The sequence below is a fragment of the Bombina bombina genome, unplaced genomic scaffold (genome assembly GCF_027579735.1).
Source record: "Bombina bombina isolate aBomBom1 unplaced genomic scaffold, aBomBom1.pri scaffold_455, whole genome shotgun sequence".
NCBI lineage: Eukaryota > Metazoa > Chordata > Amphibia > Anura > Bombinatoridae > Bombina > Bombina bombina.
This window is the reverse complement of record NW_026511120.1, coordinates 127501-152500: the sequence shown is the minus strand read 5'-3', so window position 1 is coordinate 152500 and position 25000 is coordinate 127501. Positions and strand designations below refer to the sequence as shown.

Genomic DNA, 25000 nt, shown 5'->3' with positions numbered 1-25000 from the left:
ATAGAATACTGTCATTTACAGATCACCCAGTTTCTCCATCATCATCTTTCACTGATATATATATCACTTTGAACCCCACGTCTCTGGTGAGTGACCATCTATTTTGGTACCGACACCCTGTGTAATAATCACTGATACAGAAGCCAAGTAAAGACTTTACAACCTTAACACCCACATTTATATTGCAACTATTCCCAATGGCACCTACACCTAAAATTTAACTGCCCCCATATGTATCACTATCTAACCGATATATTTTCCTAAAATGCACCAGGTTATAAAATATATCCATCCCCAGAATAAACCTTCAAAACATTAATTTCAAAATTTGTCTTCCTAAAAAGTCTGTCTCAATGCAGAATATAGAATATCTCTCTACAATCTCCTCTCTCTCTCTTACCCATAACATGAGCCTGTTTTTCACAGGTGGTGCCCTTGGAATTCCGTCTTGGGGAAAGTTCTGGTTGGCTGTGCTGAACGTGTACAGCTGGGAGGGATTGAACACTCTGATCCCAGAGATGTGGTGCGTTAACCTTATCCTCTATTCTCTCATGTTACTGCCCCCCTTTTTTTGTTAGTCTGTCTCCAATCCTAAAGTATTAATCTGTATGTGTTCAGAGATAATTACCAGACTGTACATAAACACACAGTGATTAAACCCTCCAGTTAATCTAAGCATTCACATCTTAATTACAAGGCAGACAGCTTAGTCAGATGCTGCTTTTGAATAGGGGGTGTGTTTGATGGTGCTGATTAGTAACAGACAATGATCATATGTTAATAAGCCAGATTTATTACACTACATAGTTTCTTCCTATTCATGATGTAGTGCTTTAAAATGCATCTTTGTACTCATTTCTTATTCTTTGTTCCTTAGCCATTTTTCATGTGTCACTGCATAACAACTTTTCACATTTTAATAACTTTTCTCACATTCTAGTATTCTCCTTGTCTTCTGAGCTAGAAAGTTTTATAGTTTCTCACCTTCTACCCTTTTCTCAGCTTGATATATATTGGCATATCTATGTACTTACTATATAAATGAGATATATTGTATAATTTCTTTCCTAAGATATGGTGAGTCCACGATGTCATCAATTACTAGTGGTAATATCTCTCCTGGCCAGCAGGAGGTGGCAAACAGAACTACAGCAAAGCTGTTAAGTATCACTCCCCTACCCATAATCCCCAGTCATTCTCTTTGCCTCTGTCAATGGAGGAGGTGAAGTTTGGTGTCTGAAGAAATGAAATCCTTTTTTGGGATAGATTTCCCTGCAAGCAAGGATTTGGGTATAGCTGTAGTCCATGTCAATCTCTGCTGCAGAGTAGTGGTGGCTTTTAAGCAGTTAGGAAGTTGTAAGGTGGTGCTTACTTTGTTTCCTAACATATTGCTGCCTAGAAAGCCAGAGTTGGTTACTCTGTTCTTTCTTTTTTCCACAGGTCACTGTAAGGAGTTTGTGTCCTTTCACGCCTTGTGAGCTGTCTTCCTGCCGTACAGCTAGACTGCAGGAAGTGCTTTTTTGTCTTCTAGGTATAGGAAACTTTGCACTTTAAAAGATTCATTATTTATATTCTGCAGTTTTCTTTATATGATTTAGAAATCCTTTAAATAGAATTTGATAGGCAGTATGCAGGCACTATCACCTAGATTACAAGTTTTGCGCTATATAAGGTGCGAAATGAACGCAACAAAAGTTTCGTTATTTCTCCCTCCATAGCGCTGCCATTACGAGTTTTTGAAAATCCGCCTTGTGCATGCGATATGGTTGTATTGAACCCCATACCGCACAAAATACAAGCGCTGCTTTGACGTACTCGTGCACACTTTCCCCATAGATATCAAAAGGGAGAGAGTGTTAGAAAAAAACCTAACACCTGCGATCGCGGAATGAAAAGCTCTGTAAAGCAACCCCATTGATGTCTATGGGTAAAAAAAAAGTTACGTTTAAACCTAACACCCTAACATAAACCCCATGTCTAAACACCCCTAATCTGCTGCCCTGACATCGCTGACACCTACATAATGTTATTAACCCCTAATCTGTCGCTCCCGATATCCCCGCAACCGAAATAAATCTATTACCCCTAATCTGCCACTCCCGATATCGCCGCCACTATAATAAAGTTATTAACCCCTATTCCCCCACACCCCTACATCGCCCACACTATAATAAAGATAATAACCTCTATTCCGCAACTCCCCGACATCGCCGCTACTAAATAAAGTTATTAACCCCTAAACCTCTGGCCTCCCACATCACTACCACTAAGTAAACCTATTAACCCCTAAACCACCAGCCCCCCACATCACAACAACCTAAATGAAACTATATTAACCCCTAAATCTAACCCTAACTGTAACACTAACCCTAACACCCCCTAACTTTTAACATAATTAAGACAGACCTAAATTAAAGTTACAATTATTAATTAAATAATACCTATTTAAAACTAAAAACAAACTTACCTGTGAAATAAAAATAAAACCTAAACTAGCTACATTGTAGCTAGCTTAGATTTTTATTTCACAGCTAAGTTTGTATTTATTTTAACTAGGTAGACTAGTTAGTAAATAGTTATTAACTATTTACTAACTACCTAGTTAAAATAAATACAAACTTACCTGTGAAATAAAAGTAAAACCTAAGCTGCCTTACACTAAAACCTAACATTACAATAAAAATACTAACATTACAAAAATAAAAAACCTACCATTACAAAAAAATAAACAACACTAAAATTACAAAAAATAACAAACGAAATGATCTAAAACAATAAAAATTATTCCTATTCTAATACCCTGTTTTTTAAAAAAAAAAACACCCCAAAATAAAAAACCCTAATCTATAATAAACTACCAAGGGCCCTTAAAAGGGCATTTTGTAGTCCCTTAAAAGGGCTTTTTGTAGGGTATTGCCCTAAAGAAATCAGCTCTTTTGCTACAAAAGAAAAACAAACCCCCCCTAACAGTATACAAACCCCCACCCCCAAACCCACAAAATAAAAATAAAGTTAAACCTTATCTACCCATTGCCCTGAAAAGGGCATTTGTATGGGCATTTCCCTTAAAAGGCATTCAGCTCTTTTGCTGCCCATTAAAAATAAAAAAGTGGCTATTCTAAAAAACAAAAAACACCCCAAAAAGAAAACCCCCCACAAAATAACAATTGAATTATTCAAAATAATACAAATTATTCCTATTCTAATACCCCGTTTAAAAAAAAAAAAAAAAACACCCCACAATAAAAGAAGCCTAATCTATAATAAACTACCAATAGCCCTTAAAAGGGCCTTTTGTAGGGCATTGCCCTAAAAAAATCAGCTCTTTTTCTATAAAATAAAAACAACCCGCCCCTAACATTACAACCCCCCCCCTAACATTACAAACCCCCACCCCCCTAAACCCACAAAATAAAAAAAACTAACTAAAAAAAACTAATCTACCCATTGCCCTGAAAAGGGCATTTGCATGGGCATTGCCCTTAAAAGGGCATTCAGCTCTTTTTCTTGCCCTTAAAAGGGCATTTAGCTCTTTTAAGACAAGCCCAAACCCTAATCTAAAAAAAAAACACCCAAAAAAACCTAACACTAACCCCTCTTTAGGTACTCACAGTTGCTAAAGTGCGGCTTGAACGATCTTCATCCCAGCGGCTCCATCTTCATCCAGGCGGATCCATCCTCATCCATCGAGGGACCAGCGTCTTCTTCATCCCTGTGGAGGCGGAACGGTCAATGCGCGGAAGCGCATTGACCACTATTGAAATCCCATGAAAAAAATTCATTTTTTTGAGTGCGGGACTGACGTTGCGTTATAGGCTAAAAGGCTTGCGGTATAGTTATACCAACAAGACTCGTGATGGCTGCGTTGCTGTTTTAACACTGAAATTACCAGTTTTTCAGCATTAAAACACAAACACAAAACTCATAATCTAGCTGAATGTGATTTGGGGTTTGCAAGACAAGAAGATTAGATTTAAGGGACGTCAAAGTAATTTTCGTTCCTTTCGTAATTTCAAAGGTCAAAAGCCTTCCACTTCCGCTTCCAAACAGGAGCAATCCAAGTCCTCTTGGAGTCCCAGTCAGTCCTGGAACAAGTGGAAGCGATCTAAGAAACCCTCAGCTGAGTCTTAGTCAGCATGATGGGTCGGCCCTCGGTCCGTAGTCAAGTGGGGGGCAGACTTTCCCTGTTTTTTTTCAGGAGTGGTTACAAGATGTCCCAGATCCTTGGGCTGTGGGCATTGTTTCTTAGGGTTACAAGATATAATTACATTTTCTCCCTCCCAGGGGCAGATTTCACCTCTCAAGGTTGTCTGCAAATCAGGTAAAAAGAGAGGTATTCTTGAACTGCGTTCAGGATCTTTTCTCTCTGGGGGTGATTGTTCCAGTTCCAGTAAAGGAACAGGGTCTAGAATTCTATTCAAATCTGTTTGTGGTTCCCAAGAAAGAGGGAACTTTTCATCCCATTTTAGACCTAAAGTTTCTCAGGGTGCCGTCCTTCAAAATGGAGACCATTTGGTCTATTCTTCCTTTGGTCCAAGAAGGTCAGTTCATGACGACCATAGACCTGAAGGACGCATATCTTCATGTCCCTATTCACAGGGATCATCACAAATTTCTGAGATTCGCTTTTCTAAACAAAAAAATTCAGTTTATGGCTCTTCCGTTTGGCCTTGCAACAGCTCCCAGAATTTTTTCCAAGGTTCTGGGGGCTCTCTTGGCAGTGATCAGGTTTTGAGGACTCGCAGTGGCGCCTTACCTAGACAACATTTTGGTTCAGGCGCCATCTTTTTCAACAAGCAAGCTCCCATACAGAGATTTTGTTGTCTTTTCTACGTTCGCACGGATGTAAAGTAAATCTGGGAAAGAGTTCCCTATAATAGATTCCCTATTTATGAAGATTTTTCTGACGGAGGTCAGGAAATCCAAAATGCTTGCCTCTCTCTTCAGTCTACTGTTCAGCCAACAGTAGCCCAATGTATGGAGGTGATTGGTTTAATGGTCGCTTCCATGGACATCATTCCCTTTGCTCGATTCCATTTGAGAGTTCTGCAATTATGCATACTCAAGTAATGGAATGGAAACCATTTGGATCTGTCTCAGAGGATAGATCTAGACGTGTTAACTCTTCCATGGTGGTTTTCTCAGGAACATCTGTCTCATAGCACATGCTTCCGGAGACCTTCTTGGGTGATTGTGACCACGGATGCTAGCCTGCTAGGCTAGGGAGCAGTCTGGGACTTGTTAAAGGCGCAGGGATTATGGATATTGGAGGAGTCTGCTCTCCCCATAAACATCTTGGAGTTGAGAGTGATTTACAATTCTCTGTTAACTTGGCCTCAGTTGGCTTTAGCCCGCTTTATCAGATTTCAGTAAGACAATATCACCTCAGTGGCTTACATCAACCATCAGGGAGGAACTCGAAGTTCCTTAGCCATGAGGGAGGTGGCTCAGATTATTCAGTCGTCAGAAGCTGACGATTGTTGTCTATCTGCCATCCACATTTCAGGAGTTGACAATTGGGAAGCGGATTTTCTGAGCAGACAGACTTTTGATCCCGGGGAGTGGGCTCTGCATCCGGAGGTGTTCTCCAGGTTAACCCTCAAATGGGGGGGGCCGGAGTTGGATCTGATGGCATCTCATCAGAACGCTAAGCTTCCAAGGTATGGTTCAAGGTCAAGAGATCCGCAGGCAGCTCTGATAGATGCTCTGGCGGTGCCTTGGGGGGTTCGGTCTAGTTTATCTGTTTCCTCCATTTGCTCTCTTTCCATGAGTCATTGCTCGTATCAAACAGTAGAGAGTGTTGGTAATTCTAATAGCTCAGGTATGTAGACCTAGTTAACATGTCATCTCTGCCTCCTTGGAGGATGCCTCTGAGGAAGGATCTTCTAACTCAGGGTCCTTTCTTCCATCCAAATCTCGTTTCTCTGAAACTGACTGCTTGGAGATTGAACGCTTAGTTTTGTCTAAGTGTGTTTTTTCTGAGTCGGTCATTGAGACCATGATTCAGGCTCGCAAGCCTGTTACTCAGAAAATTTACCATAAGGTATGGCGTAAATACCTTTATTGGTGTGAATCTAAGGGCTAATCTTGGAGTAGGGTTAGGATTCCTAGAATTTTATATTTTCTCCAGGAAGGTCTGGAGAAGGGGTTGTCAGTCAGTACTCTGAAAGGTCAGATTTCTGCTTTATCTATTCTGTTGCATAAGCGTTTGGCGGTTGTGCCAGATGTTCATTCTTTTTGTCTGGCCTTGGTCAGAATCAGGCCTGTGTTTAAGTCGGTTACTCTTTCTTGGAGTCTTAACCTTGTTCTTAAGGTTTTGCAGCAGGCTCCGTTTGAGCCAATGCATTCCATAGATATTAAATTATTATCTTGGAAGGTTTTGTTTCTTGTTGCTATTTCTTCTGCGTGGAGAGATTCGGAACTCTCGGCTTTGCAGTAAGATTCTCCTTACCTTATCTTTCATGTGGATAAAGTGGTCCTACGTACTAGGTTGGGTTTTCTTCCTAAAGTGGTTTCAGTTAGGAATATTAATCAGGAAATTGTTGTTCCTTCTTCTCATAAGGAGCGTCTGTTTCTTTTTACAGGCAACTAAGGATTTTCGCCAGTCTTCTGCCCTTTTTGTTTGTTTCTCGGGAAAGCGTAAGGGTCAGAAGGCTACTGCTACTTCTCTTTCCTTTTGGTTGAGAAGTATGATTTATTTTGCTTACGAGACTGCTGGACAGCAGCCTCTTGAGAGAGTTACAACTCATTCTACTAGGGCTGTCTCATCTTAGGTATTGGTCCCCACTAGTAATTGATGACGTCGTGGACTCACCATATCTTAGGAAAGAAAACAAAATTTATGCTTATCTGATACATTTCTTTCTTTCCCGATATGGTGAGTCCACGACTCCACCCTTATATTTAAGGCGGTTATTTTTGACTAAACCTCAGGCACCTCTACACCTTTGTGTTATTCCTTTTTCCACTTACCTTCAGTCGGATGACTGGAGATTATAGGTAGGGGAGCGATACTTAACAGCTTTGCTGTGATGCTCCTTGCTGCCTCCTGCTGGCTAAGAGAGATATTCCCACTAGTAATTGATGACGTCGTGGACTCACCATATCCGGAATTTTTTTTTTATCAGGTAAGCATAAATTTGTTTTTTTATATTAGAGGATCCTTGAACATCTCCCTACTCTCATGTTTTCTGTCTCTCTTTTTTTCCCATTAGGCTTCTTCCCTCCTGGTTTCCAGCTCATCCTAGTACCATCTGGTGTCACTGCCGCCAAGTATACCTACCCATGAGTTACTGTTATGCCACCCGCCTGAGTGCTCCTGAGGATGACTTAATTCACAGCCTAAGACAGGTAAGAAGCACAGCATGACTGGTTTGTTACTGGCTGCTGAGGATATAACTCTCATAGCTGTGTCTTTTGTTAGGAACTTTATCTGGAAGATTATAACAGCATTAATTGGCCAGCACAGAAGAATAATGTGGCTCCTTGTGATATTTACACCCCGCACAGCACTCTGCTCAACATCATGTATGGTGAGAGGTCATTTTGTGAACATTATTTCAGTTGTGTGTCAGCCTCCTTAACCACTTTTTGTCTGGTCGTATTTTTTTTCTGTTGTCTCTCTGGTTTTGGGGTTTACCCTCTCTTTTTACTCCAATGTCAACCAGTTACTTAGTTAATATAAATCAATCTTAATGTAAAAAACAATTAACAATACAGCAGTCGTCAACTGCAATTTCTAAGTCATCTTGGACCACTGGAAATTTCAAGCCCTGATCATATATATGAAGAAATATGTATTTATGAATAAATAGAACATATTCTTTGTATGTGAAGAACATTGGAATGTGAAATATTCGTATTTTAATGTTGGGTTAGAGCACATAAGAATATGCAATTGGGTTTGCGCACGAGTAGGGTTTTTTTTCCACTTTTTTTTCTCCATTGACTACTATGGGGGAATAGGTGAACGCGCATGCAATGTTCTAACTTCGGCTTTTTGCACTCGTTAGGTTAGCGTGCAAGGGAAAACAGTTAACTTTCAATTCATTATAACAGTGCAACCCGACGAGCACAAAAAGCTTACTTTTAGTGCAATTAACACTCAAGCTGGAGCGGTAATTAGCACTCCACTTGTAATCTTGTCTTGTATAGGGTATTTAGTTTAGAGTTTAATGTCCCTTAAACTCATCTGCTGCGTTGCTATTCCAACCATCTGTGGTCTTCTAAAGGATCAGTAAACACCTTGAGATTGTAATATAACATGTTTTTTAATTATGCATAGTTCTACAAGTTTAACTATATATGTTCTTCCTTTTCCTCTAATTTAAAGGGAACACGATACCCAAGTGTCGAAGCACTTGAAAGGGATACAGCATAGCTGTAAAAAAGTTGACTAGAAAACATGAACATATTTTACCTCAAAATGTTCTTAGTACCCACATCCCATTGTACAGCAGCCAATCAGGATGCTAGTCCCAGGACTTGCAAGGAAACTAGCGTCTGGCATGTGCAGTCACAGTCATGTTATTTCCCTTCTCAGTTTACAGAACTTTACTTTTTTTCTTTTGAAATATTATATATATATATATATATATATATATATATACACATTTTCATTGAAATCTCATGAGATAACAGTAAAGCAAAGTGTGACATCAGCATTGATGAAGCTGATTGGCTGTTTTTTTTCTTTTCAACATGCATCTTACAGTATCTGAAGGATAACTGTTTACAGAACACCTACTATTGTGAGCCGAAGAAACTTTGAGGTAAAATATCTTTATTTTTGCATAGAGATGTTTAGGTGATATTTTCTTGTCAGCTTTTTACAGTTATGGTTCATCATTTTCAAGCGATTTAGCATATGAGTATTACGTCCCTTTAAGTCTGAAATGTATGGGGTTTCTAGTTTTAAAAACTCTAAGTGCACTTCAGGCTTCTCTAGGAAATATCTGACCCTAATTGACTTCAGATTTGAAGAAATTTCCCTAAAACCCCTAGGGGGGAATATTTGTAGTGGGCTGTCTCCACAGTCCCTCCTTGAACAGGCCTATGTGTTCAAAGTGGGCAGTGCCTTATACTAATGTGTTGAACATTAAAGAACAGTGCCTTAAAGGCCAACAATTACGCTAGGTTAGAGCAAGGAGAGAGGAGCAGTGCGAACACCTGACGCTTGTTTCGCAACTGCTTTTTCAGAGGCCTAGCGTAATTGTCTTGCGATACTGAACTAGGAATTTAGGTACTAAGCCTCTTGCTTCAGTTTGATCTCTTATTGTTGTGGGATCCCTTACCTAGTTTACTCCAGCTTGTACAATTTTAGCTTACCAATTACCTGTCAGCTACAGTTATTAATATGAGAGTCTATATGATAATCCACTATTTTCATTACGCTATGATATATATAACGGCAAAGTAGTGCATAATTAGCTCTAATTACAATCATTAGGAACCCAGTAACATAGCTTATATGCTCCCTTACTCTGATCAAGCGACTATTGTTTTTGGTTTTATCACAAGGCCACTGATCTGTGAGCAATTACAGACTCTGTGCAACCTCTATTATATTGTGCTTATGCTTGACGGTGTGCAAATAGTTACTTATTAGCTACGGCTGAACAATACCCCGTAATTGTCACCTTTTCTTGTAATTTAGCTCTGGAAATTGTTTTTTTTTTCTAAATTCCAATGAGTTTCTTTAAAGTAAAGGGCACACCTATGTTTTATTTTTTAATAGGATACAAAATCTGAGAAATTAGCAGATTGTTTCACTCAGTTGTAAAATTAATTGATAATGGTTTCTTTGGTGACTAGGCAAGCAAGGATAGGTAGGACTATTCCAGTATTGGGAGCAACAAGCAGATACCTAGTTTGATATGGAGCCTGTCTATTTCTGTCACTAAATATGGTTCATGTCCGTTACTTACAGTTTGGGGAGGGCCCCTCCGTTTGCTTTTCGAGTTCTGTCTCTCAAACATCTGACTCTTACATATTAATGTCTCATTTATGTCCCTCTTTTGTCCTGGCTTTGCAGTAATTTTAAACACGTATGAATATTGTCACATACCCTCTCTCCGGCGGCGAGCAGTTGAACACTTGTATGATCACATCAAAGCTGATGACCTGTTCACTAAATGCATCAGCATTGGGCCAGTGAGTAAAACCTGTGTCACATGCTATCTGTTACTGTGGCTTGACAGTTGTCTTCATCACTGACACTTGTATCTGTAGATCTCAAAGGTGATTAATATGCTGGTTCGTTGGCATGTGGACGGGCCAGAGTCTTCTGTATTCAAGGAGCATGTGGACCGCATCCCAGATTACTTATGGTGAGAGACTTCTTCATCTGAACACTGTATAAAACAAAATTCAAACACCTCCCACATATTTTTTGATGGACCAATTTGGTGCAATCTACAGTTTAATGGTTGATTTTCAATTATATAAGAGACCATGGCTAATACAATTCTTAATGATAACAAAAAAACATTTTCTTGGTGGATGGGTTTGTTCATAGTGAGGGAATGTGCTTTGTAGACTTCCCCCCTGGTTTAGAGAGATTCTGAAACTAACATCACCCTCTCACAGCTACTATCCGGAGACCGTGGCAGCAACAGCGATTCTCCATGCTCTGTCTTACCTCAACATCTTGATGTTCATGCTCAAGACAAAACACTGAGGCATAGTACAATTGTAAAATAGCTAATAAACAGGGAAATCCCATAAACATCCTACACTGGTAACAAGTAACCAAACTATTGATGTAGAATTGATGTAGAAATGGTTATTTAAAATGGCAGAACTTAGTTTGGATGTTGGGGTGGCATCATTATACTTGGTCCATGGGTTTCAACACATTCCTTTACAATCTATGCACCTCTCCTTTATTATTTTTAAATTTCTATCATGCCTTACAATTTCAACACTCTAAATAATAATAAAATGTGATTGTAAAACTTGAGTTAATGGAACTTGCAGTTTAATGGGAAACATCATTTACAGAGCTATTGGAGTGAGATAATATAGGGTTAACTAGACAGCTGACATGATTAAAGAATGAGAATGGGTTTTAACCAGTTGACTAATAAAGTAATGCGAACAAATAGTTATAGGGGCAGATTTAAAATTTGTATCCTGTATAAGGATGAACATGTATTGTAGTAAATATTGGGCATCAAATTAAAAACTTTGCATACAAAAATGGCGTGTTAAATGTTGGAGAATTCAAGTTATTGTTTGTCAAAGGAAGTGGTGCCCTTTTTTCCAGTAGCATCCATGTATTTTTGTGTCACTTTGTTTTCATAGTTTTTTTTTCTTTCTTTCAGGTTAGGTTTGGACGGCATGAAGATGCAGGTATTGTAGCCTATTGTCTCTCCTTTTAGTTTTCTTGTGTGCATCTCTTCTCTCGCTCTATCTCTCTTGTTCTTCTCTTTTTTCTGTTATATGTTTTGCCTCTCCCTGTGCTAAATGAACTGTCTTTGTTTCCAGGGCACCAATGGGTCTCAGTTGTGGGACACAGCGTTTGCTGTCCAGGCGTTCCTTGAGGTACATCATCTTGCCCCAGAATTGCTTTACCAGTCAGTAATGTGCCTGCATTTGGATCGAATGCTTAGGTTTTACTGTAGCAGCCTTTAAAATTAGTCTTAATAGCAAATCTCTTATTTCTCCTTTTAAGTGTAGTCAGTCCACGGGTCATCCATTACTTATGGGATTATAACTCCTCCCTAACAGGAAGTGCAAGAGGATCACCCAAGCAGAGCTGCTATATAGCTCCTCCCCTCTACGTCATATCCAGTCATTCTCTTGCACCTAACTAAAGATAGGACGTGTGAGAGGACTGTGGTGTGTTAAACTTAGTTTTTATTTCTTCAATCAAAAGTTTGTTTATTTTAAACGGCACCGGAGTGTGTTGTTTGTTCTCAGGCAGCATTAGAAGAAGAATCGGCCTGAGTTTTTCTATGATCTTAGCGGTCGTAACTAAGATCCACTTGCTGTTCTCGGCCATTCTGAGGAGTGAGGTAACTTCAGAACAGGGGATAGCATGCAGGGCCCACCTGCAAGGAGGTATGTGCAGTAAATTATTTTCTAAGGAATGGAATTGACTGAGAAAATACTGCTAATACCGATGTAATGTAAGTGCAGCCTTAAATGCAGTAGTAGCGACTGGTTTCAGGCTGATATGTATGTATGTATACTCTGAGGTATTTCTGGGGAATGGAATTTCACTGAGAAAATACTGTCAATATTAAAGTAATATTTGAGCCTGCACTGCAGTGAAAGCGACTAGCAGCAGGCTTATTAATAACACTTCATAATTTTCAATTTTTAAAACGTTTACTGGCATGTTAATCGTTTTTTCTGAGGTACTTGGTGATAAAACTTTATGGGCATGATTTTTACCACATGGCTGTCGTTTTTTTCTGAATAAAAACAATTTACTAAGCTTCCCCACTGTTGTAATATGAGTGGGAGGGGCCTATTTTAGCGCTTTATTGCGCAGTAAAAATGTAGTCCCAGTCTTCCTATTTCTTCCTCCATGATCCAGGACGTCTCTACAGAGCCCAGGGGTCTCCAAAATTAGTTTGAGGGAGGTAATCAGTCACAGCAGACCTGTGACAGTGTGTTTGACTGTGATAAAAACGTTTATTATTTCAACTGTTATCCGTTTTGGGTATTAAGGGGTTAATCATCCTTTTGCTGGTGGGTGCAATCCTCTGCTAACTTTATACATTTTCTGTTAAAATTTGGTTGTTTTAACATATTTGGTTCATTGTTAATTCAACTGTGTCACATTTTTATGTTTCTTAAAGGCGCAGTAGCGTTTTTTATATAGCTTGTAAATTTATTTAAAAGTTTTTTCCAAGCTTGCTAGTGTTATTGCTAGTCTGTTTAAACATGTCTGACACAAATGAATCTGTTTGTTCACTATGTTTAAAGGCCAATGTGGAGCCCAATAGAAATTTGTGCACTCAATGTATAGATGTTACTTTAAATAAAAGTCAAACTTTATATGTTAAAAAAATATCACCAGACAACGAGGGGGAAGTTATGCTGACTAACTCTCCTCACGTGTCAGTACCTTCGCCTCCCGCTCAGGAGGTGCGTGATATTGTGGCGCCAAGTACATCAGGGCGGCCCATACAAATCACTTTGCAAGACATGGCTAATGTTATGACTGAAGTACTATCTAAATTGCCAGAATTAAGAGGTAAACGCGATCACTCTGGGGTAAGAACAGAGTGCGCTGATAATAGTAGAGCCATGTCTGATACTGCGTCACAATTTGCAGAACATGAGGACGGAGAGCTTCATTCTGTGGGTGACGGATCTGATCCAAGTAATCTGGATTCAGAGATTTCAAATTTTAAATTTAAGCTTGAGAACCTCCGTGTATTACTAGGGGAGGTATTAGCGGCTCTGAATGATTGTAACACGGTTGCAATTCCAGAGAAAGTATGTAGGCTGGATAAATATTTTGCGGTACCGGCGTGTACTGACGTTTTTCCTATACCTAAAAGGCTTACAGAAATTGTTAACAAGGAGTGGGATAGACCCGGTGTGCCCTTTTCACCCCCTCCTATATTTAGAAAAATGTTTCCAATAGACGCCACCACACGGGACCTATGGCAGACGGTCCCTAAGGTGGAGGGAGCAGTTTCTACTCTCGCTAAGCGCACCACTATCCCGGTGGAGGATAGCTGTGCTTTTTCAGATCCAATGGATAAAAAGTTAGAGGGTTACCTTAAGAAAATGTTTGTTCAGCAAGGTTTTATCTTACAACCCCTTGCATGCATCGCGCCTGTCACTGCTGCGGCGGCATTCTGGTTTGAGTCTCTGGAAGAGACCCTTAGCACAGCTCCATTGGATGAGATTATGAACAAGCTTAAAACCCTTAAGCTAGCTAATTCATTTATTTCTGATGCCGTAGTACACTTAACCAAACTTACGGCTAAGAACTCCGGATTCGCCATCAAGCGCGCAGAGCGCTGTGGCTTAAATCCTGGTCAGCTGATGTGACTTCTAAATCTAAATTGCTTAATATTCCTTTCAAAGGGCAGACATTATTTGGGCCCGGCTTGAAAGAAATTATCGCTGACATTACTGGAGGTAAGGGCCATGCCCTGCCTCAAGACAGGGCCAAATCAAAGGCTAAACAGTCTAATTTTCGTGCCTTTCGTAACTTCAAGGCAGGAGCAGCATCAACTTCCTCCGCTCCAAGACAGGAAGGAACTGTTGCTCGCTACAGACAGGGCTGGAAACCTAACCAGTCCTGGAACAAGGGCAAGCAGGCCAGAAAACCTGCTGCTGCCCCTAAGACAGCATGAAGTGAGGGCCCCCGATCCGGAAACGGATCTAGTGGGGGGCAGACTTTCTCTCTTCGCCCAGGCTTGGGCAAGAGATGTCCAGGATCCCTGGGCGTTGGAGATCATATCTCAGGGATATCTTCTGGACTTCAAAGCTTCTCCTCCACAAGGGAGATTTCATCTTTCAAGGTTATCAGCAAACCAGATAAAGAAAGAGGCGTTTCTACGCTGTGTACAAGACCTCTTACTAATGGGAGTCATCCACCCAGTTCCGCGGTCGGAACACGGGCAAGGATTCTATTCAAATCTGTTTGTGGTTCCCAAAAAAGAGGGAACCTTCAGACCAATCTTGGACTTAAAGATCCTAAACAAATTCCTAAGAGTTCCATCGTTCAAAATGGAAACTATTCGAACCATCTTACCCATGATCCAAGAGGGTCAGTACATGACCACAGTGGACTTAAAGGATGCCTACCTTCACATATCGATTCACAAGGATCATTACCGGTATCTAAGATTTGCCTTCCTAAACAGGCATTACCAGTTTGTAGCTCTTCCCTTCGGGTTAGCTACGGCTCCAAGAATCTTTACAAAGGTTCTGGGCTCTCTTCTGGCGGTACTAATACCGCGAGGCATAGCGGTAGCTCCGTACCTAGACGACATTCTGATACAAGCGTCAAGTTTCCAAACTGCCAAGTCTCATACAGAGTTAGTTCTGGCATTTCTAAGGTCGCATGGGTGAAAGGTGAACGTAGAAAAGAGTTCTCTATTGCCACTCACAAGAGTTCCCTTTCTAGGGACTCTTATAGATTCTGTAGAAATGAAAATTTACCTGACGGAGGACAGGTTATCAAAACTTCTAAATGCTTGCCGTGTCCCTCATTCCATTCAACACCCGTCAGTGGCTCAGTGCATGGAGGTAATCGGCTTAATGGTAGCGGCAATGGACATAGTACCATTTGCGCGCCTGCATCTCAGACCGCTGCAATTGTGCATGCTAAGTCAGTGGAATGGGGATTACTCAGATTTGTCCCCTCTGCTAAATCTGGATCAAGAGACCAGAGATTCTCTTCTATGGTGGCTTTCTCGGCCACATCTGTCCAAGGGGATGCCCTTCCGCAGGCCAGATTGGACGATTGTAACAACAGACGCCAGCCTTCTAGGTTGGGGCGCAGTCTGGAATTCCCTGAAGGCTCAGGGATCATGGACTCAGGAGGAGAGACTCCTTCCAATAAACATTCTGGAATTAAGAGCAATTTTCAATGCTCTTCTGGCTTGGCCTCAGTTAGCAACTCTGAGGTTCATCAGGTTTCAGTCGGACAACATCACGACTGTGGCTTACATCAACCATCAAGGAGGAACAAGGAGTTCCCTAGCGATGATGGAAGTCTCAAAGATAATTCGCTGGGCAGAGTCTCACTCTTGCCACCTGTCGGCGATCCACATCCCAGGCGTGGAGAACTGGGAGGCGGATTTTCTAAGTCGCCAGATCTTTCATCCGGGGGAGTGGGAACTTCATCCGGAGGTGTTTGCCCAACTGCTTCATCATTGGGGCAAACCAGATCTGGATCTCATGGTGTCTCGCCAGAACGCCAAGCTTCCTTGTTACGGATCCAGGTCCAGGGACCTGGGAGCGGTGCTGATAGATGCTCTGACAGCACCTTGGGTCTTCAACATGGCTTATGTGTTTCCACCTTTCCCGATGCTTCCTCGATTGATTGCCAGGATCAAACAGGAGAGAGCATTGGTGATTCTAATAGCGCCTGCGTGGCCACGCAGGACCTGGTATGCAGATCTAGTGGACATGTCGTCCTGTCCACCATGGTCTCTGCCTCTGAGACAGGACCTTCTGATTCAGGGTCCTTTCAAACATCCAAATCTAATTTCTCTGAGGCTGACTGCATGGAGATTGAACGCTTGATTCTATCAAAGCGTGGATTCTCGGAGTCAGTGATTGATACCTTAATACAGGCTAGGAAACCTGTTACCAGGAAAATTTACCATAAAATATGGCGTAAATACTTATATTGGTGCGAATCCAAGAGTTACTCATGGAGTAAGGTTAGGATTCCTAGGATATTGTCTTTTCTACAAGAAGGTTTAGAAAAGGGTTTATCTGCTAGTTCGTTAAAGGGACAGATTTCAGCTCTGTCTATCCTTTTACACAAACGTCTGGCAGAAGTTCCAGACGTTCAGGCTTTTTGTCAGGCTTTGGCTAGGATTAAGCCTGTGTTTAAGACTGTTGCTCCGCCGTGGAGCTTAAACTTAGTTCTTAACGTTCTGCAGGGTGTTCCGTTTGAACCCCTTCATTCCATCGATATCAAGCTGTTATCTTGGAAAGTTCTGTTTTTAATGGCTATTTCCTCGGCTCGAAGAGTCTCTGAGTTATCGGCCTTACATTGTGATTCTCCTTATCTGATTTTTCATTCAGACAAGGTAGTTCTGCGTACTAAACCTGGGTTCTTACCTAAGGTAGTCACTAACAAGAATATCAATCAAGAGATTGTTGTTCCATCATTGTGCCCTAACCCTTCTTCAAAGAAGGAACGACTTTTGCACAATCTGGACGTCGTCCGTGCCCTGAAATTTTATTTGCAGGCAACTAAAGATTTTCGTCAAACTTCTTCCCTGTTTGTCGTTTATTCTGGACAGAGGAGAGGTCAAAAAGCTTCGGCTACCTCTCTCTCTTTTTGGCTTCGTAGCATAATACGTTTAGCCTATGAGACTGCTGGACAGCAGCCTCCTGAAAGGATTACAGCTCATTCTACTAGAGCTGTGGCTTCCACTTGGGCCTTTAAGAATGAGGCCTCTGTTGAACAGATTTGCAAGGCTGCAACTTGGTTTTCACTTCACACTTTTTCAAAATTTTATAAATTTGACACTTTTGCTTCGGAGGCTGTTTTTGGGAGAAAGGTTCTACAGGCAGTGGTTCCTTCCGTGTAAAGATCCTGCCTGTCCCTCCCGTCATCCGTGTACTTTTAGCTTTGGTATTGGTATCCCATAAGTAATGGATGACCCGTGGACTGACTACACTTAACAGGAGAAAATATAATTTATGCTTACCTGATAAATTCATTTCTCCTGTAGTGTAGTCAGTCCACGGCCCGCCCTGTTTTTACGGCAGGTCTAAATTTGAATTAAACTCCAGTCACCACTGCACCCTATAGTTTCTCCTTTCTCGTATGGTTTCGGTCGAATGACTGGATATGACGTAGAGGGGAGGAGCTATATAGCAGCTCTGCTTGGGTGATCCTCTTGCACTTCCTGTTAGGGAGGAGTTATAATCCCATAAGTAATGGATGACCCGTGGACTGACTACACTACAGGAGAAATGAATTTATCAGGTAAGCATAAATTATATTTTTCTCCTTAGAACTATTCTGTATATTTCCACTGCCACTCGAAAGACTCTTCACAACACAGTTCATTTCTTTAGCTGCCATTTCTCAGGCAGAATGTGACGTCCTCTACAGTAGTTTTCTTCCCAGCTGCAGCTTATGTTAAATTTACATTAAATGCTTAGACCAAGTACTGACAATAATCTCTTAGCACATACAGTAAATTATAATATGTACTTTTTACTCTAATGACATTACATTTTTAAAGGGGCAGTAAAGTAAAAAAAATTACTTTCATGATTTAGACAGAGGGGCATATCTATCAAGCTCCGTACGGAGCTTGAAGCCCCGTGTTTCTGGTGAACCTTCAGGCTCGCCAGAAACACCAGTTATGAAGCAGCGGTCTAAAGAACGCTGCTCCATAACCTGTCCGGCTGCTCTGATCAGGCGGACAGTCATCGCCACAATTCAACCCGATTGAGTATGATCGAGTTGATTGACACTCCCCTGCTGCTGGTGCAATGCTGAATACAGAGAGCATATTGCTCTCCGTATTCAGCGAGGTCTGTCAGACCTGATCCGCACTGTCGGATCAGGTCCGACAGACCTTTGTTAAATAGGCCCCAGAGCATCCAATTTCTCCAACATAGGTGTGTCCGGTCCACGGCGTCATCCTTACTTGTGGGATATTCTCTTCCCCAACAGGAAATGGCAAAGAGCCCAGCAAAGCTGGTCACATGATCCCTCCTAGGCTCCGCCTTCCCCAGTCATTCTCTTTGCCGTTGTACAGGCAACATCTCCACGGAGATGGCTTAGAGTTTTTTAGTGTTTAACTGTAGTTTTTATTATTCAATCAAGAGTTTGTTATTTTAAAATAGTGCTGGTATGTACTATTTACTCTGAAACAGAAAAGAGATGAAGATTTCTGTTTGTAAGAGGAAAATGATTTTAGCAACCGTTACTAAAATCGATGGCTGTTTCCACACAGGACTGTTGAGAGGAATTAACTTCAGTTGGGGGAACAGTGAGCAGACTTTTGCTGCTTGAGGTATGACACATTCTAACAAGACGATGTAATGCTGGAAGCTGTCATTTTCCCTATGGGATCCGGTAAGCCATTTTTATTACAGAAAGAAAAAAAGGGCTTCACAAGGGCTTTTAAGACTGTAGACATTTTCTGGGCTAAATCGATTTATATATAAGCATATTTTATACTCCATAGCCTTGAGGAATTATTTTAATCTTGGGAATTATGTAAAATAACCGGCAGGCACTGTATTGGACACCTTATTCTCTAGGGGCTTTCCCTAATCATAGGCAGAGTCTCATTTTCGCGCCTCTATTGCGCACTTGTTTTTGGGAAGCATGACATGCAGATGCATGTGTGAGGAGCTCTGATACATAGAAAAGACTTTCTGAAGGCGTCATTTGGTATCGTATTCCCCTTTGGGCTTGGTTGGGTCTCAGCAAAGCAGATACCAGGGACTGTAAAGGGGTTAAATATAAAAACGGCTCCGGTTCCGTTATTTTAAGGGTTAAAGTTTCCAAATTTGGTGTGCAATACTCTTAAGGCTTTAAGACACTGTGGTGAAATTTTGGTGAACAATTCCTTCATACTTTTTCACAATTGCAGTAATAAAGTGTGTTCAGTTTAAAATTTAAAGTGACAGTAACGATTTATTTTAAAACGTTTTTTGTACTTTGTTATCAAGTTTATGCCTGTTTAACATGTCTGAACTACCAGATAGACTGTGTTCTGAATGTGGGGAAGCCAAGGTTCCTTCTCATTTAAATAGATGTGATTTATGTGACACAAAATTTAGAGAAAATGATGCCCAAGATGATTCCTCAAGTGAGGGGAGTAAGCATGGTACTGCATCATCCCCTCCTTCGTCTACACCAGTCTTGCCCACACAGGAGGCCCCTAGTACATCTAGTGCGCCAATACTCCTTACTATGCAACAATTAACGGCTGTAATGGATAATTCTATCAAAAACATTTTAGCCAAAATGCCCACTTATCAGCGAAAGCGCGACTGCTCTGTTTTAGAAAATACTGAAGAGCATGAGGACGCTGATGATATTGGTTCTGAAGTGCCCCTACACCAGTCTGAGGGGGCCAGGGAGGTTTTGTCTGAGGGAGAAATTTCAGATTAAGGGAAAATTTCTCAACATGCTGAACCTGATGTGATTACATTTAAATTTAAATTGGAACATCTCCGCGCTCTGCTTAAGGAGGTGTTATCTACTCTGGATGATTGTGAGAATTTGGTCATTCCAGAGAAACTATGTAAAATGGACAAGTTCCTAGAGGTCCCGGGGCCCCCCGAAGCTTTTCCTATACCCAAGCGGGTGGCGGACATTGTAAATACAGAATGGGAAAGGCCCGGTATACCTTTCGTCCCTCCCCCCATATTTAAAAAATTGTTTCCTATGGTCGACCCCAGAAAGGACTTATGGCAGACAGTCCCCAAGGTCGAGGGGGCGGTTTCTACTCTAAACAAACGCACCACTATACCTATAGAAGATAGTTGTGCTTTCAAAGATCCTATGGATAAAAAATTAGAAGGTTTGCTTAAAAAGATGTTTGTTCAGCAAGGTTACCTTCTACAACCAATTTCATGCATTGTTCCTGTCACTACAGCAGCGTGTTTCTGGTTCGATGAACTAGAAAAGGCGCTCAATAATAATTCTTCTTCTTATGAGGAGATTATGGACAGAATTCATGCTCTCAAATTGGCTAATTCTTTCACCCTAGACGCCACTTTGCAATTGGCTAGGTTAGCGGCGAAAAATTCTGGTTTTGCTATTGTGGCGCGCAGAGCGCTTTGGCTAAAATCTTGGTCAGCGGATGCGTCTTCCAAGAACAAATTGCTTAACATTCCTTTCAAGGGGAAAACGCTGTTTGGCCCTGACTTGAAAGAGATTATCTCTGATATCACTGGGGGCAAGGGCCACGCCCTTCCTCAGGATAGGTCTTTCAAGGCCAAAAATAAACCTAATTTTCGTCCCTTTCGCAGAAACGGACCAGCCCCAAGTGCTACGTCCTCTAAGCAAGAGGGTAATACTTCTCAAGCCAAGCCAGCCTGGAGACCAATGCAAGGCTGGAACAAAGGAAAGCAGGCCAAGAAACCTGCCACTACTACCAAGACAGCATGAGATGTTGGCCCCCGATCCGGGACCGGATCTGGTGGGGGGCAGACTCTCTCTCTTCGCTCAGGCTTGGGCAAGAGATGTTCTGGATCCTTGGGCACTAGAAATAGTCTCCCAAGGTTATCTTCTGGAATTCAAGGGGCCTCCCCCAAGGGGGAGGTTCCACAGGTCTCAATTGTCTTCAGACCACATAAAAAAACAGACATTCTTACATTGTGTAGAAGACCTGTTAAAAATGGGAGTGATTCATCCTGTTCCATTAGGAGAACAAGGGATGGGGTTCTACTCCAATCTGTTCGTAGTTCCCAAAAAAGAGGGAACATTCAGACCAATCTTAGATCTCAAGATCCTAAACAAGTTTCTCAAGGTTCCATCGTTCAAAATGGAAACCATTCGAACAATTCTTCCTTCCATCCAGGAAGGTCAATTCATGACCACGGTGGATTTAAAGGATGCGTATCTACATATTCCTATCCACAAGGAACATCATCGGTTCCTAAGGTTCGCATTCCTGGACAAGCATTACCAGTTTGTGGCACTTCCGTTCGGATTAGCCACTGCTCCAAGAATTTTCACAAAGGTACTAGGGTCCCTTCTAGCGGTGCTAAGACCAAGGGGCATTGCAGTAGTACCTTACTTGGACGACATTCTGATTCAAGCGTCGTCCCTTCCTCAAGCAAAGGCTCACACGGACATTGTCCTGGCCTTTCTCAGATCTCACGGGTGGAAAGTGAACGTAGAAAAAAGTTCTCTATCTCCGTCAACAAGGGTTCCCTTCTTGGAAACAATAATAGACTCCTTAGAAATGAGGATTTTTCTGACAGAGGCCAGAAAATCAAAACTTCTAAACTCTTGTCAAATTCTTCATTCTGTTCCTCTTCCTTCCATAGCGCAGTGCATGGAAGTAATAGGTTTGATGGTAGCGGCAATGGACATAGTTCCTTTTGCGCGAATTCATCTAAGACCATTACAACTGTGCATGCTCAGTCAGTGGAATGGGGACTATACAGACTTGTCTCCGACGATACAAGTAGATCAGAGGACCAGAGATTCACTCCGTTGGTGGCTGTCCCTGGACAACCTGTCACAGGGGATGAGCTTCCGCAGACCAGAGTGGGTCATTGTCACGACCGACGCCAGTCTGGTGGGCTGGGGCGCGGTCTGGGGACCCCTGAAAGCTCAGGGTCTTTGGTCTCGGGAAGAATCTCTTCTCCCAATAAATATTCTGGAACTGAGAGCGATATTCAATGCTCTCAAGGCTTGGCCTCAGCTAGCAAAGGCCAAGTTCATACGGTTTCAATCAGACAACATGACGACTGTTGCGTACATCAACCATCAGGGGGGAACAAGGAGTTCCCTGGCGATGGAAGAAGTGACCAAAATCATTCAATGGGCGGAGACTCACTCCTGCCACTTGTCTGCAATCCACATCCCAGGAGTGGAAAATTGGGAAGCGGATTTTCTGAGTCGTCAGACATTTCATCCGGGGGAGTGGGAACTCCATCCGGAAATCTTTGCCCAAATTACTCAATTGTGGGGCATTCCAGACTTGGATCTGATGGCCTCTCGTCAGAACTTCAAGGTTCCTTGCTACGGGTCCAGATCCAGGGATCCCAAGGCGACTCTAGTAGATGCACTAGTAGCACCTTGGACCTTCAAACTAGCTTATGTATTCCCGCCGTTTCCTCTCATCCCCAGGCTGGTAGCCAGGATCAATCAGGAGAGGGCATCAGTGATCTTGATAGCTCCTGCGTGGCCACGCAGGACTTGGTATGCAGATCTGGTGAATATGTCATCGGCTCCACCATGGAAGCTACCTTTGAGACGAGACCTTCTTGTTCAAGGTCCGTTCGAACATCCGAATCTGGTCTCACTCCAACTGACTGCTTGGAGATTGAACGCTTGATCTTATCAAAGCGAGGGTTCTCAGATTCTGTCATTGATACTCTTGTTCAGGCCAGAAAGCCTGTAACTAGAAAAATCTACCACAAAATATGGAAAAAATATATCTGTTGGTGTGAATCTAAAGGATTCCCTTGGGACAAGATAAAGATTCCTAAGATTCTATCCTTTCTTCAAGAAGGCTTGGAGAAAGGATTATCTGCAAGTTCTTTGAAGGGACAGATTTCTGCCTTGTCTGTGTTACTTCACAAAAAGCTGGCAGCTGTGCCAGATGTTCAAGCCTTTGTTCAGGCTCTGGTTAGAATCAAGCCTGTTTACAAACCTTTGACTCCTCCTTGGAGTCTCAATTTAGTTCTTTCAGTTCTTCAGGGGGTTCCGTTTGAACCCTTACATTCCGCTGATATTAAGTTATTATCTTGGAAAGTTTTGTTTTTGGTTGCAATTTCTTCTGCTAGAAGAGTTTCAGAATTATCTGCTCTGCAGTGTTCTCCTCCTTATCTGGTGTTCCATGCAGATAAGGTGGTTTTGCGTACTAAACCTGGTTTTCTTCCGAAAGTTGTTTCTAACAAAAACATTAACCAGGAGATAGTCGTGCCTTCTTTGTGTCCGAATCCAGTTTCAAAGAAGGAACGTTTGTTGCACAATTTGGATGTAGTGCGTGCTCTAAAATTCTATTTAGATGCTACAAAGGATTTTAGACAAACATCTTCCTTGTTTGTTGTTTATTCTGGTAAAAGGAGAGGTCAAAAAGCAACTTCTACCTCTCTCTCTTTTTGGCTTAAAAGCATCATCAGATTGGCTTACGAGACTGCCGGACGGCAGCCTCCTGAAAGAATCACAGCTCATTCCACTAGGGCTGTGGCTTCCACATGGGCCTTCAAGAACGAGGCTTCTGTTGATCAGATATGTAAGGCAGCGACTTGGTCTTCACTGCACACTTTTACTAAATTTTACAAGTTTGATACTTTTGCTTCTTCTGAGGCTATTTTTGGGAGAAAGGTTTTGCAAGCCGTGGTGCCTTCCATCTAGGTGACCTGATTTGCTCCCTCCCTTCATCCGTGTCCTAAAGCTTTGGTATTGGTTCCCACAAGTAAGGATGACGCCGTGGACCGGACACACCTATGTTGGAGAAAACAGAATTTATGTTTACCTGATAAATTACTTTCTCCAACGGTGTGTCCGGTCCACGGCCCGCCCTGGTTTTTTTAATCAGGTCTGATAATTTATTTTCTTTAACTACAGTCACCACGGTATCATATGGTTTCTCCTATGCAAATATTCCTCCTTTACGTCGGTCGAATGACTGGGGAAGGCGGAGCCTAGGAGGGATCATGTGACCAGCTTTGCTGGGCTCTTTGCCATTTCCTGTTGGGGAAGAGAATATCCCACAAGTAAGGATGACGCCGTGGACCGGACACACCGTTGGAGAAAGTAATTTATCAGGTAAACATAAATTCTGTTTTTAAACAACTTTCCAGTTTACTTCTATCACATTTGCTTTGTTCTTTTGGTATCCGTTGTTAAAAAAAATAAGCAAGGTTTGCTAATAGGACCATAGGAGCGGTCACGTGTTTTTAGCTGTAAACACTGCTGCACACAATATAGGTCCTATGAGCCTACTTAGGTTTACTCTTCAACACAGGATACCAAGAGAATGAAGCAAATTTTGTAAGAGAAGTAATTTGGAAATTGCATGCTCTGTCTGAATCATAAAAGTTATTTTTTTTACTTTACTGCTCCTTTAATTAAAGGTGCTTGGATTTTGCATAAAATGGCATTAAATGCGTTCTTTTCTGTAAAACAAATTGCTTGTCCCACTCTCCCTAAAGATGACAAAATCAAATTCTGCAACCTGCAAATGCTGCCAATCAAACAGTTGGTCTAAGCAGTTTGAAAATCTAGGTTTCAGATTTTGCTTTTTACAAGAGATTATGTTGATACCACCAATTATATTTTATACAATACTGTCAAGCTAGCTCTAGGCGGGTGCAGTAGGTACAGCACACTCTGCCTCACACTTTGACAGTCCTTGCAGTATAGTAAATGTCTTTGTGTGTGTCTGTCTCTGGTTTTATCTGTCTATCTGTCTGTTAGTCTGTCTCTACCTGTGTGTGTGTGTGTGTGTGTGTCTGTCTCTGGTTTTATCTATCTGTCTGAGTTAGTCTGTCTCTACCTGTGTGTGTGTGTGTGTCTGCCTCTGTTTTTTTCTATCTATCTGTCTGAGTTAGTCTGTCTCTACCTGTTTGTGTGTGTCTACCACTGGTTTTGTCTGTCTCTACCTGTTTGTGTGTGTCTACCACTGGT

The 25000-nt window shown here is 41.7% G+C and overlaps 1 protein-coding gene across 1 annotated transcript in view; it reads left to right on the top strand.

The window, feature by feature from the left end:
- Window positions 1-25000, top strand: part of LOC128643613 (lanosterol synthase-like) — a 140688-nt gene that overhangs the window by 37482 nt on the left and 78206 nt on the right. Inside the window, exons 6-12 of the mRNA XM_053696455.1 lie at window positions 427-523; window positions 7215-7350; window positions 7424-7532; window positions 10034-10152; window positions 10231-10328; window positions 11325-11352; window positions 11488-11544. Of these exons, the coding sequence (XP_053552430.1) occupies window positions 427-523; window positions 7215-7350; window positions 7424-7532; window positions 10034-10152; window positions 10231-10328; window positions 11325-11352; window positions 11488-11544 (644 nt within the window). The remainder of the gene's footprint in view (window positions 1-426; window positions 524-7214; window positions 7351-7423; window positions 7533-10033; window positions 10153-10230; window positions 10329-11324; window positions 11353-11487; window positions 11545-25000) is intronic.